The 16,165-nt window shown below is 45.7% G+C and overlaps 1 protein-coding gene across 1 annotated transcript; it reads right to left on the reverse strand.

Annotated features, from left to right (window-relative positions):
• Positions 1-472: 472 nt before the first annotated feature.
• arhgap28 (Rho GTPase activating protein 28) lies at positions 473-7,499 on the reverse strand (the record flags this gene model as incomplete). The annotated part of the gene is made up of 14 exons (XM_079234100.1): positions 473-600; positions 1,027-1,064; positions 1,712-1,839; positions 2,300-2,413; positions 2,486-2,701; positions 3,270-3,352; positions 3,476-3,629; positions 3,819-3,896; positions 4,049-4,140; positions 4,261-4,393; positions 4,642-4,997; positions 6,519-6,627; positions 6,831-7,048; positions 7,409-7,499. The coding sequence occupies 14 exons, from the start codon at positions 7,497-7,499 to the stop codon at positions 518-520; spliced, it is 1,893 nt and encodes a 630-aa protein (XP_079090226.1). The 3' UTR covers positions 473-517.
• Between the last annotated feature and the right edge of the window lie 8,666 nt (positions 7,500-16,165).

Here is a 16,165-nt window from a genome sequence, read left to right on the forward strand (position 1 = left end):
TGACAAAATCATTAACTGAACAGTCCACCTTAAATGATGGAGCATCACAAACATATAATGATCACGATATTAGTTCAAAATAAACCACTTGTTACTCGGTCATGAACATTTGTACAAATGTAATCAATAAGTGATCACTTCCCTTATCCACACCTCTTATTGATCCGGTTCCTCTGATCATACCTTGTAGAACAAAGTCAACACCATTTTCATTTGTTAAAATATAGTCTCACTATAGCAATAATTTGAAATGTATGACGTAATGATTTTAAATAGTCTACTGACATGTCACTGTATTGATCCGGTTCTCCATCACCGCCTTGGTACCTCTGGTGGTCCATTTACTTTATGAACACATTTACATTCCTGTTGCTTGAGTTTAGTTTGAATATGAATGAGTGAGTCAGAGAGCAGCATGAATGATTTAATATGTTCATACAACAAATCAATAAAGATCTGATGATCCAGAACAGTGAGGAATAAAAACAGGAGATACAAATAAACATGAACTGATGAGTCAGGGTTTGATCAGCCAATCACAGCCGGGGTTCACTCTGTACACATCCAATAGCACGCAGTCTGGGTGGAGCCGCCGCTCACCTGAGAGACAGACAGGTAGAGGGAGAGAGAGAGACACACACAGGGAGACAGGTAGAGGGAGAGAGACAGGTAGAAAGAGACAGACAGGTGTAGAGAGAGAGAGAGAGACATACAGGGAGACAGGTAGAGGGAGAGAGACAGGTAGAAAGAGACAGACAGGTAGAGGGAGAGAGACAGGTGTAGAAAGAGAGAGACAGACAGGGAGACAGGTAGAGGGAGAGAGACAGGTGTAGAGAGAGAGACAGACAGACAGGGAGACAGGTAGAGGGAGAGAGACAGGTAGAAAGAGACAGACAGGTAGAGGGAGAGAGACAGGTAGAAAGAGACAGACAGATCTTAATGTCCGGCTTAAAGCACACATTTTTAAATGTGTTGACGTGATGTTGACGTGATGTTGACGTGATGTTGACATATAATCAGACTCACAGATGTTTCCTCCAACTTCATACAGATGCTGAACAGAACTGCTGGAAGAGAGACATACAACACAATGAATGATATTGATCAGTGTTACTATGTGTGAGTGTAAATGGACCCGTACATCTCTTTTCTAATCTTCGACCACTCAAAGCGCTCTAACACTACATGACATCATTCACCCATTCACAGGGGGAGCTACCATGAAGGTACCACATCATTATCTAACATTCATACATACAACAGCTACGGGAGACATGTAGGGTTAAGTGTCATTAGGGATAAGTGCCTTTAGGGTTAAGTGCCTTTAGGGTTAAGTGTCTTGCTCAAGGACACATCCACATGGGCTAGCGGAGCCGGGGATCGAACCACCGATCATCTGATTGACCCTGTGTGCTGTCACGAACAAAGAAACAGCCTCTCCGGAAAAAACTTTGGATTTTTACTCTCGCAAACACAGTCTGGTCCATCAGATCAGCGTCAGAATCACCATGTTCTCTGTGCACTGTAACTAAAGACACCACTGCACTGCGTCCTTATCTTACAGTTCACAACCTTTCTACACAATCTCACTATTCATTCCAAGTACTTGTTCAGTTCTTCTTTTTTCTTTTATAATATATTTTTCAGCATGCCCCAGCTTGTGTGTGTGTGTGTGTGTGTGTGTGTGTGTGTGTGTGTGTGTGTGTGTTACCTGTTGTCAGACTCAAAGCGTGTAATAACATCTCTGGCTCTCATCTGTCCATCAAGCTGTATCGCCATGGAAACCTTAGTGTGCAGGGGTGCGTGAACCCTGATCACACCTACACACAGCTCTGTGATCTACACACACACACACACACACACACACACACACACACACACACACACACACACACACACACACACACAGAAACACACAGTAACACACACACACAGAAACACACACACACACACACAGAATAATCAGTCAAACATCTCTGTCCTCAACAGTTGAATGAAAGGAGACGTGGGTGGAACCCGTGTTGACGGACAGGTTTGTGGTTTTCTAGTGTCTCACCTGGTTCTCTAGTCTCACCTGGTTATCTAGTCTCACCAGTCTCACCTGGTTCTCTAGTCTCACCTGGTTCTCTAGTCTCACCTAGTTCTCTCGTGTCTCATCTGGTTATCTAGTCTCACCTGGTTCTCTAGTCTCATCTGGTTCTCTAGTCTCACCTGGTTCTTCCGTCTCACACTTGGTTCTCTGGTCTCTGTCTCACTTGGTTCTCCTGTCTCACACCTGGTTCTCTGGTCTCTGTCTCACCTGGTTTCTGTCGTTCTTCCTCCTCAGCAGTCTCTTGGCCCTGGTCAGGCCGAATTGTTTCTGATTGGACGCTTGGTTCATCTGTCTCACCTGAGACAGCAGGAAGCTGGGGACCTGCCAAAGACAACAGGAAGTGATGTCATGGACAGGGGTAAGACAGGTGTGTGTGTGTGTCCTCTGACTCACGGTCCACAACAGGTCCTGGTGTGTGATCATCAGCTGGACCAGATGAGCTCCGCCCACCGCCTCCTCCAGCTCCTCCTGCTTCTTGGCGATGGAGTGCTTGTTGCTACGGTGACGGTAGGTGAACAGGTTTGGCGCCATCACCATGGAGACGTTCCACAGAGACATCCGGTTCTGGTCCTGATGAGAGACCACCTGACGCAGGAAGACCAGCAGAGCCTGGGACACGGAGACAGGTTTACCCGAGAGGTTGTTGGTTGGTTGGTTGGTTTATTGATTGGTTGGTTAGTTGGTTGGTTGGTTGGTTTATTGATTGATTGGTTAGTTGGTTGGTTTATTGATTGGTTGGTTAGTTGGTTGGTTTATTGATTGGTTGGTTAGTTGGTTGGTTGGTTTATTGATTGGTTGGTTGGTTTATTGATTGGTTGGTTAGTTGGTTGGTTTATTGATTGGTTGGTTAGTTGGTTGGTTTATTGATTGGTTGGTTGGTTGGTTGGTTTATTGATGGTTGGTTAGTTGGTTGGTTGGTTTATTGATTGGTTGGTTAGTTGGTCGCTTGATTGGTTTATTGATTGGTTGGTTAGTTGGTTGGTTGGTTGGTTTATTGATTGGTTGGTTAGTTGGTTGGTTGGTTTATTGATTGGTTGGTTGGTTAGTTGGTTGGTTCGTTGGTTTATTGATTGGTTGGTTAGTTGGTTGGTTTACTGATTGGTTGGTTAGTTGGTTGGTTGGTTCATTGATTGGTTGGTTAGTCGGTTGGTTGATTAGTTGGTTGGTTGATTCTTACTCTGAGTGTGTCTCTGTTGGCTTCAGGAAGCAGCAGCGACAGCAGCTGCAGAGCCTGAACCTGGTGGACCACCGAGGACACACCTGCAGAAACACATGTGTTCATTTAGATACCGTTGTGATGACAAAGGGGCCATGTGTGTGTGTTTTAGTGTGTGTGTGTGTGTTTTAATGTGTGTGTGTTTTAGTGTGTGTGTGTGTGTGTACCCAGCACAGAGCGGTAGGTGGACAGGTGTGTGTGTGTCAGCAGAGGTGTCGGCAGCTCTCTGATGAAGAGCTTAAGGAGACCTGCAGCCTCCACCTGTCTCACTGCGGACCAGTCGAACTCTCCACCACACCTGTCTATCTCTCTACGCAGGTACTGAGGACACAGACAGACAGACAGACAGACAGACAGATGTCACTCCATCATTGTGTGTGTGTGTTTGTGTATGTGTGTGTGTGTGTATGTGTGTGTGTATGTATGTGTGTGTGTGTGTGTGTGTGTGTGTGTGTGTGTGTGTGTGTGTGTGTGTGTGTGTGTGTGTGTGTGTGTGTGTGTGTGTGGTACCTTCAGTCTAGCAGCTGATCCTGGAACTCTGAGAATACCTTCAGTCTGCAGACCAGTCTGCTCTAAAATACACAACAACTACACACACAGACAGGTTTGTCTTACTGCACTTAAGAGGCCCAACAAGACAAACAGACAGACAGACAGACAGACACACAGACAGACAGACAGACAGACAGACAGACACACACACACACACACACACACACAGACAGACAGACCTTCTCTACCTTCTGGAAGACGACAGGAACTTTAACTCCAGGAAACTTTTTCTTGTCGTTTTCCAGCAGCGAGTTCAGAGGAACAGTGAAGACGCCGCAGTCTGGAGACATTATTATAATGAGTATAATAATAATATTGATAATAAAATGATAACAATAATCAAAAATGAATCATTCACTTATGATTATTGTAACCATCAAGCTGTGGAAATGAAGCGCACCTCGAGTCCTGCGACGCGGCGGGCGGTGGCGTTTGGTTTGAACACCCAGAGCGAGCAGGAAGGTTGATAGCTCGATGTGAGAGATGAAGCCGAGGCGGGTGAGGTCACCCGGGGACAGGTCGTCTGCCAAGACCTGAGAGGGTGAGACAGGTACGAACTACACAGACACACACCTGAGAGGGTGAGACAGGTATGAACTACACAGACACACACACACACACACACACACACACACACACACACACACACGTCTAACGTCTAACACCTTTGGTTTCTCTTTTACATCCCCCAAAGCATTATGGGAACTGTAGTTCCCCAGATAGAAGGAACACAAGAATGAAGCTAGACGCAGGGTGTCAGGAGGTCAGAGGTCAGACTCACCGGCAGGTCACCACTGTCTCCGTGGAAATGAAGACAGTCCCAACAAGTCCCGCTCCTTTTGTGCTCAGCCGCGCCTTCTGAATATGGAGAGTCCCTCAGCAGCCAATCAGCTCGTCTTGACCAGCTGACAGAATGCGAGTGTGTGTCTATTGGAGAGTGTGTGTCTGTCAGAGAGTGTGTGTGTGTTGGGGAGTGTGTATCTGTCAGAGAGTGTGTGTGTGTTGGAGAGGGTGTATCTGTCGGAGAGTGTGTGTGTGTTGGGGAGTGTGTATCTGTTGGAGAGTGTGTGTGTGTTGGTGATGACGGGTGTTCAGGTAGTTGATCTTCAAAATCAAACGTAGGAAGAGTTGGTCGAACTGGAAACACAAACAGTAAACAAATTATTTCCTCGTCCAGCACTTACAGAACAACATGACCACTAGAACCACCTAGAGACCACTAGAACCACATACAAGACTACTAGAACCACCTACAAGACTACTAGAACCACATACAAGACTACTAGAACCACCTCCTAAAAGACCACTAGAATCACCTTGAGACCACTAGAAACACATACAAGACTACTATAACCACATAAAAGACCACTAGAACCACACAAAAGACTACTTGTACCACCTAGAGACTACTCAAACCACCTGGAGACGCCCTGGCTGCGCCTAGATATCCTGTCCTTGAGAGTCACGAACAGGACCGATGATAAAGGGCAGCCCCACCGGGAACGTGTCTGACTTACTACCGAGGATATGAACACAGCTTCCACTGCAGGCGTACAGAGACCGGATGGCCCGTGCCAATGGGTCCGGTTCCCCATACTCCCGCAGCACCCCCCATAAAATCCCCTGAGGGACCCGGTTGAAGGCCTTCTCCAAGTCTACAAAGCACATGTAGACTGGTTGGGCAAACTCCCAGGACCCCTCCAGTAATCTTTGAGGGTAAAGAGCACAAACAACGGTCAGAGCCTTACTCCCTGCAACCCGTAGGTGTAGGGAGGCGACCCTCTCGTTCTCCGGGGAAAACTCCAACGCAGCGGTGCTCAATCGAGGCGCCGGGCTCGATCCCCACTCCCGCCCGGCACCTCTCACCCAGGGCAACTCCAGAAAAGGACAAATGACTACTAGAATCACCTAAAGGAACACTAGAACCACCCAAAGGACTACTAAAACCACCTAAAAGACCACTTGCACCACCAAAAGGACTACTAAAACCACCTAAAAGATCACTAGAACCACATGAAGAACCAATAGAACTACCCAAAGCTCTACTAGTACCACCTAAAGAACCGCTTGAATAACCAAAGGACCATTAGAACCATGTACAGGACCACTAGAAACATTTAAAAGCCACTAGTACCACCTAAAGGACCTCTTGAATAACCAAAGGACCACTAGAACCATGTACAGGACCACTAGAACCACATAAAAGCCACTAGTACCACCTAATGGACCTCTTGAATTAGCAAATAACCTCTAGAACGATTTAAAGAACCACTAAAACCAACTAAAGAACCACTGGAACCTCCAAAATGACTACTGGAATTACCCACAGGATGATGAGAACCACCCAAAGAACCACCTAAACGACCACTCGAGCCACTTTAAGTACGAACACCTTTAAAGACCCCTAGAACTAACTAAAGGCCCACGAGAACCAAATACATGACATCTAGAATCACCTTTAAGACCTCTCGAACCTACAAGACAGTTGGAATCAATTAAAGGACCACTAGAACCATTTAAAGGATCACTAGAACCACCTAAATTACCTCTAAAACTATCCAGAGGACCACTGGAACTACCAAAGGTCTACTAAAACTAAAGGTTGTAAAGGACCACCTAAGAGTAAGTGGACAGACAGGTAAGTGGACAGACAGGTACCTCTGTGAGCGTTTCGCCGGATGGTTTTGGTGGTGGTGTGGTACCGACTCGGTGGGGACTCAGCGCGGTGCGAGGGGGGAGAGGGGCATCTTTCTGCAGAGTCGTCATCGTGCTGGAATGTGTGTGTGTGTGTGTGTGTGTGTGTGTGTGTGTGAGAGAGAGAGAGAGAGAGAGAAAAAATACCTACATATTATAAATAATTATTTTGAACAACTTTATCTTCAAATGTTGCAACAGTTTGGTTTCTCCTAACATTTAAACGTTTTCATTCGAGTATATCTTAGAAAATAACTTTAATATGTATTTGAACACCTCGGTGAAGACGTCGCGGACGTCTCTGATTGGCTGCTTGTTCCGGGTCTTCAGCGTCTGGTTGTAGTTGTCCAGCCTCGTCCTCACCGTGGCGGCTTGCTGCCGCGTCAGCGTGGACAGCAGCACCTCGGCGGGCGGCGGCACCGCCTCGGATGAGGAGGCGGTCATGAGGGAGGAAAGCCCCGCCTCCGTCAGCCACGCCTCCTCCAGCTCCACCTCTGCAGGTAAACAAGGACGAGTACAAGGACGAGTACAAGGACGAGTACAAGGATGAGTACAAGGACCAGTACAAGGACGAGTACAAGGACGAGTACAAGGACCAGTACAAGCACCAGTACAAGGATGAGTACAAGGACCAGTACAAGGACGAGTACAAGGACCAGTACAAGGACGAGTACAAGGACGAGTACAAGGACCAGTACACAGACCAGTACAAGGACCAGTACAAGGACCAGTACAAGGACCAGTACACGGACCAGTACAAGGGCGAGTACAAGGGCGAGTACAAGGACCAGTACAAGGACCAGTACAAGTCAGACAGAAAGACGGCGTCCCGCTCTGCTGTCAGTTTGACTTACCGTCCATACTCTTCCTCTCCTCCTCCTCCTCCTCTTCCTCTCCGGCTTTCTCCTCCTCGATGCTCCGCACTTCTCTCCAGTATGTTTCCATGGTAGCACGCTGGAGGTCAGAGGTCACCGTTTGAGGGAGTGGAGGGGGGGCGGAGGAGGTGGGGGGGGATGACAACATCCTGCAGAGACAGCCAATCAGAGCGTCTAGATCAGGGTGTCAAACATTCCGGCCCACGGATTACTGTTTGTACCAACATCAGCTAACGAGGAACACTGTGACGGATATGATTTATGATCTTCCAGCAGATCTGGAGCCAGAAGAAACATGAAGTAAAGTTATGTGTAGCATTTCAGTTCAATGGGTCTGAGTGGACTGGACTGGGTGGAGTGGACTGGACCGGGTCTGAGTGGACTGGACCGAGTCACTGGACCGGGTCTGAGTAGACTGGACCGGGTCTGAGTGGACTGGACCGGGTCACTGGACCGGGTGGAGTGGACTGGACCGGGTCACTGGACCAGGTGGAGTGGACCGGACCGGGTGGAGTGGACTGGACCCATGCTGTCAGTGGTGCAGACGGTGGACCATCAATGATCAGGAGAAAAACAGGCGTTGTGGTGAAATTCAGGGAGAAAGTAAAGCTGCAAATGGAGGATAAAGTTTTGGGACATTTCACAGTATTCTTCACCAGGAGGCGTCGTGTTACAAGTCGTTAAAAATGGATCCCGTCATCAAAATGGCGTCACAAGCGCATCACAAAGGAGGGAATCTGCAGAGGAGCCCAGGCAGGTAAATAGTGGGCTGATGTCTGAATGTTTGGTCTTTATGTTTCTAGTTTATTGTAGAAAGACCTTAAAATAGAGTTTATCATCCAAAAAGCTTCACCAGCTTCAGCTTCAATGATTTGAACACAGAGAAATATTGTCCTTATGTATGTGTAATGCTGCACTTCATTTATTTGGGTTTATTTAAGCTCGAGTTGAACTGAAATTCTATATCTAATGTGAGAGTGAATCATTGTTTTTAATATCTTCACATCCCTAAAGGTGAGAAGCTGATTGGATAATAGTTTAGATGTTGTGGTTGTTGGAGGACAAAGCTGTGCTCACATTAAATATTGAGTCCGTCGGTGAGAGGAAGTCGGCCTCATCCAGCGTATTGATTGTGTGTGTGTTGGGGGAACCTCGGTCTAATGGTTCTGGCTCCCGGGGGAGGACAGAGTGAGGTGCGCAGGCTAACGCTAGCTGCTCAGTGGGTCCATTAGGAGGAAATGGGTGGTGACAGGCCAATCAAAGCGTCAGAGATAAGTGTTTTCACTCAGGTCCTCAGACGGTAATCTGACCTGGTTATTCCTCTTTCACAGAAACCTGAAATCCTCTGAAAACCACACGGCCCTCGGTTCAGGTTCAGGTCTACCTTCAACCAGGTCTGGTGGTTTGACTTTAGGAGCCGGTTTATTGATCCAGATTGGCCCAATAAACACCTTTAAGAGTCAGAGTCTGAAGCCACGATCCAGCTGGTTACTGAGCTGGTTTAGACAGGTGGTCGTCAGGTCTCTGGTCAGGTCTTCAGATAGGAGGTCTGGAATATGAGACCAACAGACTGAGATGGTTTAGACTTCTGTAGACCTTTAGAAGAACTGTGTTTAGTTTTAGGAGCTCGGTTCTCTTTAGTCCAGGTCCTTGTCCTCAGACCGATGTCGTCTTCATGTTGTAGGAGTCCCGTGTTTAATGAAGCCTCATTCTGGATCCGGATCAAAGTCCAGAGACTGAACCAGATCCAGAACAGAACATTATTTGAGACTTGGGACGTAACCTGTAGACCAGGTCTGTAGTCTGTCCTGTTCTGGATCCGGCTCACCGGACTTGCTGGGTCCTCTAGAAGTTCTGATTGGATATGGTTCTAGTAGATCTGGTTCTAGTAGATCTGGTTCTTGTAGATCTGGTTTTGATTATGTTTGATGGTTCCAGACTTTTTCAGCTTTCAGAGATTTTTACAAACAAAATGATTTGAGGAGCAAATAACGGACAGATTCATCAATAATGAACATAATCATTATATATACATCTAATGTATATAAAACATAATGTAGACATTATCAAATATAATGTCTACATTATGTTTTATAATGTCTATTATCAATCTGTTATCGGTGATCAATAGAGACATAAAGAGAAGAAACAGACTCACCTCCGATCAGTCCAGTCACTGCTCGTCTGTGAGCTGAGACAGGATGGGGGGGAGGGGCCAGAGAGAGAAGGGGGGGGAGGGGGGGGGGGGGGGCAGAGAGAGAAGAGGGGGGGGGGGGGCGTCCCAGTTTAGACCAGCAGAGACCAGCAGAGACCAGCAGCTGGACACCAACTCAGACTGGGCGTGTTGGAGAAATCCTCAATTAGCTGTTTGTCCCACAGTCAGAGGAGTCCACCACAAGTTAGCTTAGCTTAGCAGAAATGTGTTGTGTTTATAATGATACATTGTTTATAATGATACATTGTTTATAACATTAAAGTGTTTATAATGGTACATTGTTTATAACAATAAAGTGTTTATAATGATACATTGTTTATAACATTAAATTGTTTATAATGATACATTGTTTATAACAATACATTATTTATAATGATACATTGTGTTTATTATACATTGTTTATAATGATGCAGTGTGTTTATGATACATTGTGTTTATTATACATTGTGTTTATGATACACTGTGTTTATTATACATTGTATTCATTATACATTGTTTATAATAATACAGTGTGTTTATTATACATTGTTTATAATGATACAGTGTGTTTATGATACATTGTGTTTATTATACAGTGTGTTTATGATACATTGTGTTTATTATACATTGTGTTTATGATACATTGTGTTTATTATACATTGTATTTATTATACATTGTTTATAATGATACATTGTGTTTATTATACATTGTTTATAATGATACATTGTGTTTATTATACATTCAGCTGGTGTGATGACAATTTCTTAAAACTAAATATTGGAAAGACCAAAGAGCTGGTCATTGATTTCAGAAGGAAGAAGGAGGAGGTCTCCCCTTTGATTATTGCAGGTCAGCAGATAGAAATTGTCCAGTCATATAAATATCTTGGGGTCCATCTGGACAGTACATTGAACTGGAAAAAGAACACTGATGCTGTATTTAAAAAGGCTCAGTCAAGACTTTTCTTCTTGAGGAAGCTTAGATCCTTCGACATCAGCAGAAAGCTTCTTCATGTGTTTTATCAGGGGATCTGAGCTAGTGTCCTCTTCTATGCTGTGCTCTGCTGGGGGGCGGATCACTGCGGACGATAGAAGCAGGATCAATAAGATGATCAGAAAGGCTCAGTGATCGGCCTTCCCGCGGACTCACTAGAGGTCACTATAGGAAAAAGAACAAGGGCCAAGTTAAAAACAATTGTTTCTTTTGAAGGCCATCCACTACACGGTGTTTTTAAAGGACTCAGAATTTCATTTAGTGAGACTCAGGATGCTAAAGTGTTCTATGAACCACTCAGAAGGTCTTTATACCAGCAGCAGTTAGATTTTAATGAAGTTGTGGTTTTTAGATTTTTAGATTTAGTATCTGAGGTCGGTCATGTGTCTTGTATCGTATGGCTTGTGTCTTGTTTCATTTGGCTTTGTTTTTGGTGTTTGTTCTTTGTAATTTGTCTCTTGTCTGTGAACTTTGTCTGTTGTTGTCTGTATGAGTCTGACTGTTTGGTGACGCATGAGTTTCCCCACTGGGGAACCTCTTAACATTCTGCCGTCCCGCGGGCGTCCTGTACTGTATTCTATTGTACGCTGTACATCTATTTATAGTTCTATTTATAGTTCGGTACGAGTGCCATATGTTTCTGAAAACCTATGATTCTTGTGATTCCGTGTGTGTGCAAGATGGCGCCGTGCCAGCGGCTGCCTGTCGCAATAGCTGCCTGATGTTTCTTTATTGTATTGTCTTTTTTTTCCACTTTCCTCTCTTCTTCTTTTTCTTTTATTTCACGTTTGGTTTAAATTACCCCTGCACAGTGGACCGTAACTTTTTCTCAACTTTCTCGTGGCTTTCTGACTACTTTTCCGCTTGCAACGGAGGGCCACAAACAAACAATGACTGGGATTATTGTTTTTTCTCGTGCTCAGTTGATTGCGCTGTGCAAACCGCAGCCTGGAACCGGGCCTGTGATCCCTCTGGAGCTACGGAGAAGGGCTCGGGGCTGCAGGTCGGGTGTCAAGAGGAGGGCAAAAAAGAGGAAATACAAACCCTCGGTACTGGTAATCATAACGGGGAACGTGAGGTCTTTGGCGAATAAGACGGACGAGCTAGGCGCGCTGGTAAAGACTGAGAGGATCTTCCGTGAGTGAAGCATCTTGTGTTTCACGGAGACATGGCTGCACGCGGATTTTCCGGACCACAGCGCGTCGGTGCCCGGCTTCAGGACTGTACGGGCGGACAGAGACGCTACACTGAGCAACAAAAAGAGAGGGGGAGGGATTGCAGTGTATGTGAACGAGAAGTGGTGCAATCCCGACCATGTGTGTGTGAAGGAGCGTTTCTGCAGCCCGAACATTGAACTGTTAGCCGTGGGGATGCACCCGTATTATTTGCCGAGAGAGTTTGCGTCTGCCATTGTTGTCGCCGTTTACGTGCCACCATCAGCTGACGCTGAGGAAGCAGTGGACACCATCCACTCCACTGTATCTGGACTGCTGAGTCAACAGTCAGGTGCTTTTATGACAATAACTGGTGACTTTAATCACACAACACTGGACAAAGCTCTGCCTACGTTTGTACAGTATGTTGACTGCCCCACAAGAAACAATAAAACTCTGGACCTCCTGTATGCAAATACTAAGGATGCATACAGGGCAACTGCCCTTCCCCCCCTTGGCAGGTCTGATCACGACCTGGTCCTGCTGACATCCAGGTATGTTCCTCTGGTGCAGAGGCTGCCTGCGACCTCCAGGACTGTTAGGAGGTGGTCTCAGGAGGCTAACGACGCCCTGCAGGACTGCTTTGAGTCGACGGACTGGGATGTGCTGTGTGGACCACATGGGGAGGACATCAACAGCATGACAGACTGCATCACAGAATACATCAAGTTCTGTGAACACACCACCATACCATCCCGGACTATGCGCTGCTTCCCCATCAACAAGCCCTGGATCACCAGGGACCTGAAGGCTCTTCTTAATAAGAAGAAAGCTGCTTTCAGGTCGGGGGACAGGGATGAGCTCAGGAGAGTCCAGCGTGACCTGAAGGTGAAGCTCAGGGAGGGCAAGGACTCCTACAGGAGGAAGCTGGAGGCCAAACTCCAGCAGAACAACACGAGGGAGGTGTGGACCGAGATGAAGCAGATTACCGGCTTCAAGGTGGGAAGGAGACAACCAGGGGGCTCCCTGGAGAGGGCCAACGAGCTGAACTGTTGCTTCAATAGGTCTAGTTCACAGCCCTCATCCGTCTCCTCCTCTCACCTCACCTCCACACCTCCTCCTCTGCCCCCCCTGTTGAGCTGCACTTTCGCTGAGCCCTCAACACCCAATGGCTCTTCCATTGAGCCCTCAACAACAATAGGCTTGTCCATCCTCCCCCCTCTCTCTGTGACGACTGACCAGGTGAGAAGACAGCTGGAGAAACTCCACCAAGGCAAAGCTGAAGGACCTGATGGCATCAGCCCCAGGGTCCTAAAGACCTGTGCCACCCAGCTGTCTGGTGTCCTGCAGCACCTCTACAACCTCAGCCTGAGGCAGGAGGAGGTCCCAGTGCTGTGGAAGACGTCGTGCCTGGTCCCTGTCCCGAAGAAGTCGATTCCATCCGTCCTCAACGACTACCGACCGGTAGCCCTCACCTCCCATGTGATGAAGGTGCTGGAGAGGCTGGTCTTGGCTCACCTCCGACCGCAGGTGAAATCGTCGCTGGACCCTCTACAATTTGCTTACCAGCCTCATGTGGGTGTGGACGACGCCATCATCTACCTGCTGCAACGAGCTCAGTCGCACCTGGATGGAACCGGTGTCTCTGTGAGAGTCACTTTCTTTGACTTCTCCAGTGCATTTAACACCATCCAACCACTGCTACTGGGTGAGAAGCTGCGGGTGGTGGGGGTAGACTCGTCCACCGTCTCCTGGATCACTGACTACCTCACAGGCAGACCACAGTGTGTCAGACTGGGCCGTGTGCTGTCTGGGACGGTGGTCAGTGATGCTGGAGCCCCACAGGGAACTGTTCTGTCTCCCTTCCTGTTCACCCTGTACACCACTGACTTCCAGTACAACACAGAGTCATGCCATCTGCAGAAGTTCTCTGATGACTCTGCAGTGGTCGGGTGTATTAGGGATGGACGGGAGGAGGAGGACAGGGCAGTGGTGAGTGACTTTGTGAAGTGGGCCGGTGAGAATCACCTGTTTCTGAACGTGGCCAAGACCAGAGAGATGGTGGTGGACTTCAGGAGGAAGACAACAGCTCCTAGTCCTCTGAGTGTTCTGGGAGAGGACGTGGACACAGTGGAGGAGTACAGGTACCTGGTGTCTCATCACATGGAGGAGTACAGGTACCTGGTGTCTCATCACATAGTGGAGGAGTACAGGTACCTGGTGTTTCCATCGACAGCCGACTGAACTGGAAGGCCAACGTCAACGCTGTCTACAAGAAGGGGATGAGTGGACTCTTTTTCCTGAGGAAGCTTCGATCCTTCAATGTGTGCAGCAAGATGCTGGAGATGTTCTACCAGTCGGTTGTGGCCAGCGCCCTGTACTTCTCCATCGTCTGCTAGGGAGCAGCATTGGAGCCGGTGACACCAACAGACTTAACAAGCTAGTTAAGAAGGCCGGCTCCATCATCGGCTGCAAGCAGGAGTTTCTGGAGCAGGTGGTGGAGAGGAGGACGCTGAAGAAACTTTTGTCCAAATTGGACAACCTGGACCACCCTCTCTACCACCTGCTGCAGGGCCAGAGGAGCACTTTCTCTAACAGATTCCTCACGCTCCGCTGCAATAAGGACCGTTACAGGAGAACATTCCTGCCGACAGCTATACGGCTTTACAACAAGTCACCGCTTGCTAGTTCCTCCGTGGATTAATTCATCACTGTACCATACATACTTTGCATTTTGCACTTTGCACTATCTGTTTATCTAAATTACTTATATACCTAATTAATGAATACACTCTTCAGCTGTAAATATAAATATATTTCATTCCAGTTAGTTGTATTCTATTCTATTGTATTGTGTATATTTAAATATATATATAGATATATATTATACTTTATTTTAATTTGTATATATCTCTCATCCCTATTGCTTCTTTATATATTTTATCTTTTATCTTGTTTTTTTATCTTGTGTATTTGTATTTCAAGTGGTAAGGTGCTACTGATTTCCCCTTGGAGATTAATAAAGTATATATTCATTCATTCATTCCAGCTGTGTAACCTGTTTCAAGATCAGATCAGCAAAAACGAGACTTTTGTCAGACAACAACAAACTAACAAACGATAGCAAAATCCAGGCAACTCACCGATGACGCCTTATATTGATCCATAAATCCATAACATGCCAAAAAAAAAAACGGCGTTGTTACGTCGTAAAGGTCCAATAAAAATAAATCCCATAAAAGATTTAGTCCAAAACACGTGATTACATCCATAAATATCCACCAACTGGCGTTACATCATTTCATATCAGCTGGAAGATATGAAAGAAAGCAGTTTTCATTGTAGCATCCATTGCAAGTTTGCATTAAAGCACAGTGGAAAACGGCACATCAAAATGACCGCCGAAATCTGACGTTTCTATTGAATCCCCAATTGAACCAATAGGAGCTTCATGTCCTGACTGACAGGCTACATTACCCAACCAGAAGCTACGTTGAAGAACAGGCTAAGCCTCTCTTTTCTTACGTGGCTCAAGCCTGTCACGTCGTACAGCTCAGATGACGGGCGTTTCGTACAGCCAATGAAATTGCCTAAAAAATGGGTCTAAACAAGTGGGGGTGGAGATGATCCCAACAGGCTTCAGCTTCATGACACAGACCAGCTGCTGATAGAGCCTCAGTTTGGCATTGAATTAGCATAAAAATGCATTTATACTTAATTTTCTCTGTGTCAGCAATACTGGTAGTAAATATGAATAGTACCTCTATAAGTTTGCAAGACTATAAGCCTTTTTAATATATATATATATATATATATATATATATATATATATATATATATATATATATATATATATATACATATATATACATATATATGTATATATATATATATATATATATATATATATATATATATTATATATAGTATATAAACTTCAGAGTGTTACCTTTCAAAAGAGACCAAGACCATGCATTTACTCCACCTAGTTCAAGTACAGCTTCCTGTTTACTTTGGGTACCTGGATCGGCGATTTAGGCAAATTTTACAGGAACGCTAGGAGGTTTTCAAATCAAATCAAATCAAATTGTTCATAATGATACATTGTGTTTATTAGACATTGTTTATAACGATACATTGTGTTTATTAGACATTGTTTATAACGATACATTGTGTTTATTAGACATTGTTTATAATGATACATTGTGTTTATTAGACATTGTTTATAATGATACATTGTGTTTATTATACATTGTTTATAATGATACATTGTTTATAATGATACATTGTTTATTATACATTGTGCTTTTTTCATTGATATATTGTCACGCTGTTTCCTCCCTCCTTCCCCTGGGAGCATGCGCAGTGAGCTCGGCTCTCCTTATTTCCGTGT

The sequence above is a fragment of the Taurulus bubalis genome (assembly GCF_910589615.1).
Source record: "Taurulus bubalis genome assembly, chromosome: 18".
NCBI lineage: Eukaryota > Metazoa > Chordata > Actinopteri > Perciformes > Cottidae > Taurulus > Taurulus bubalis.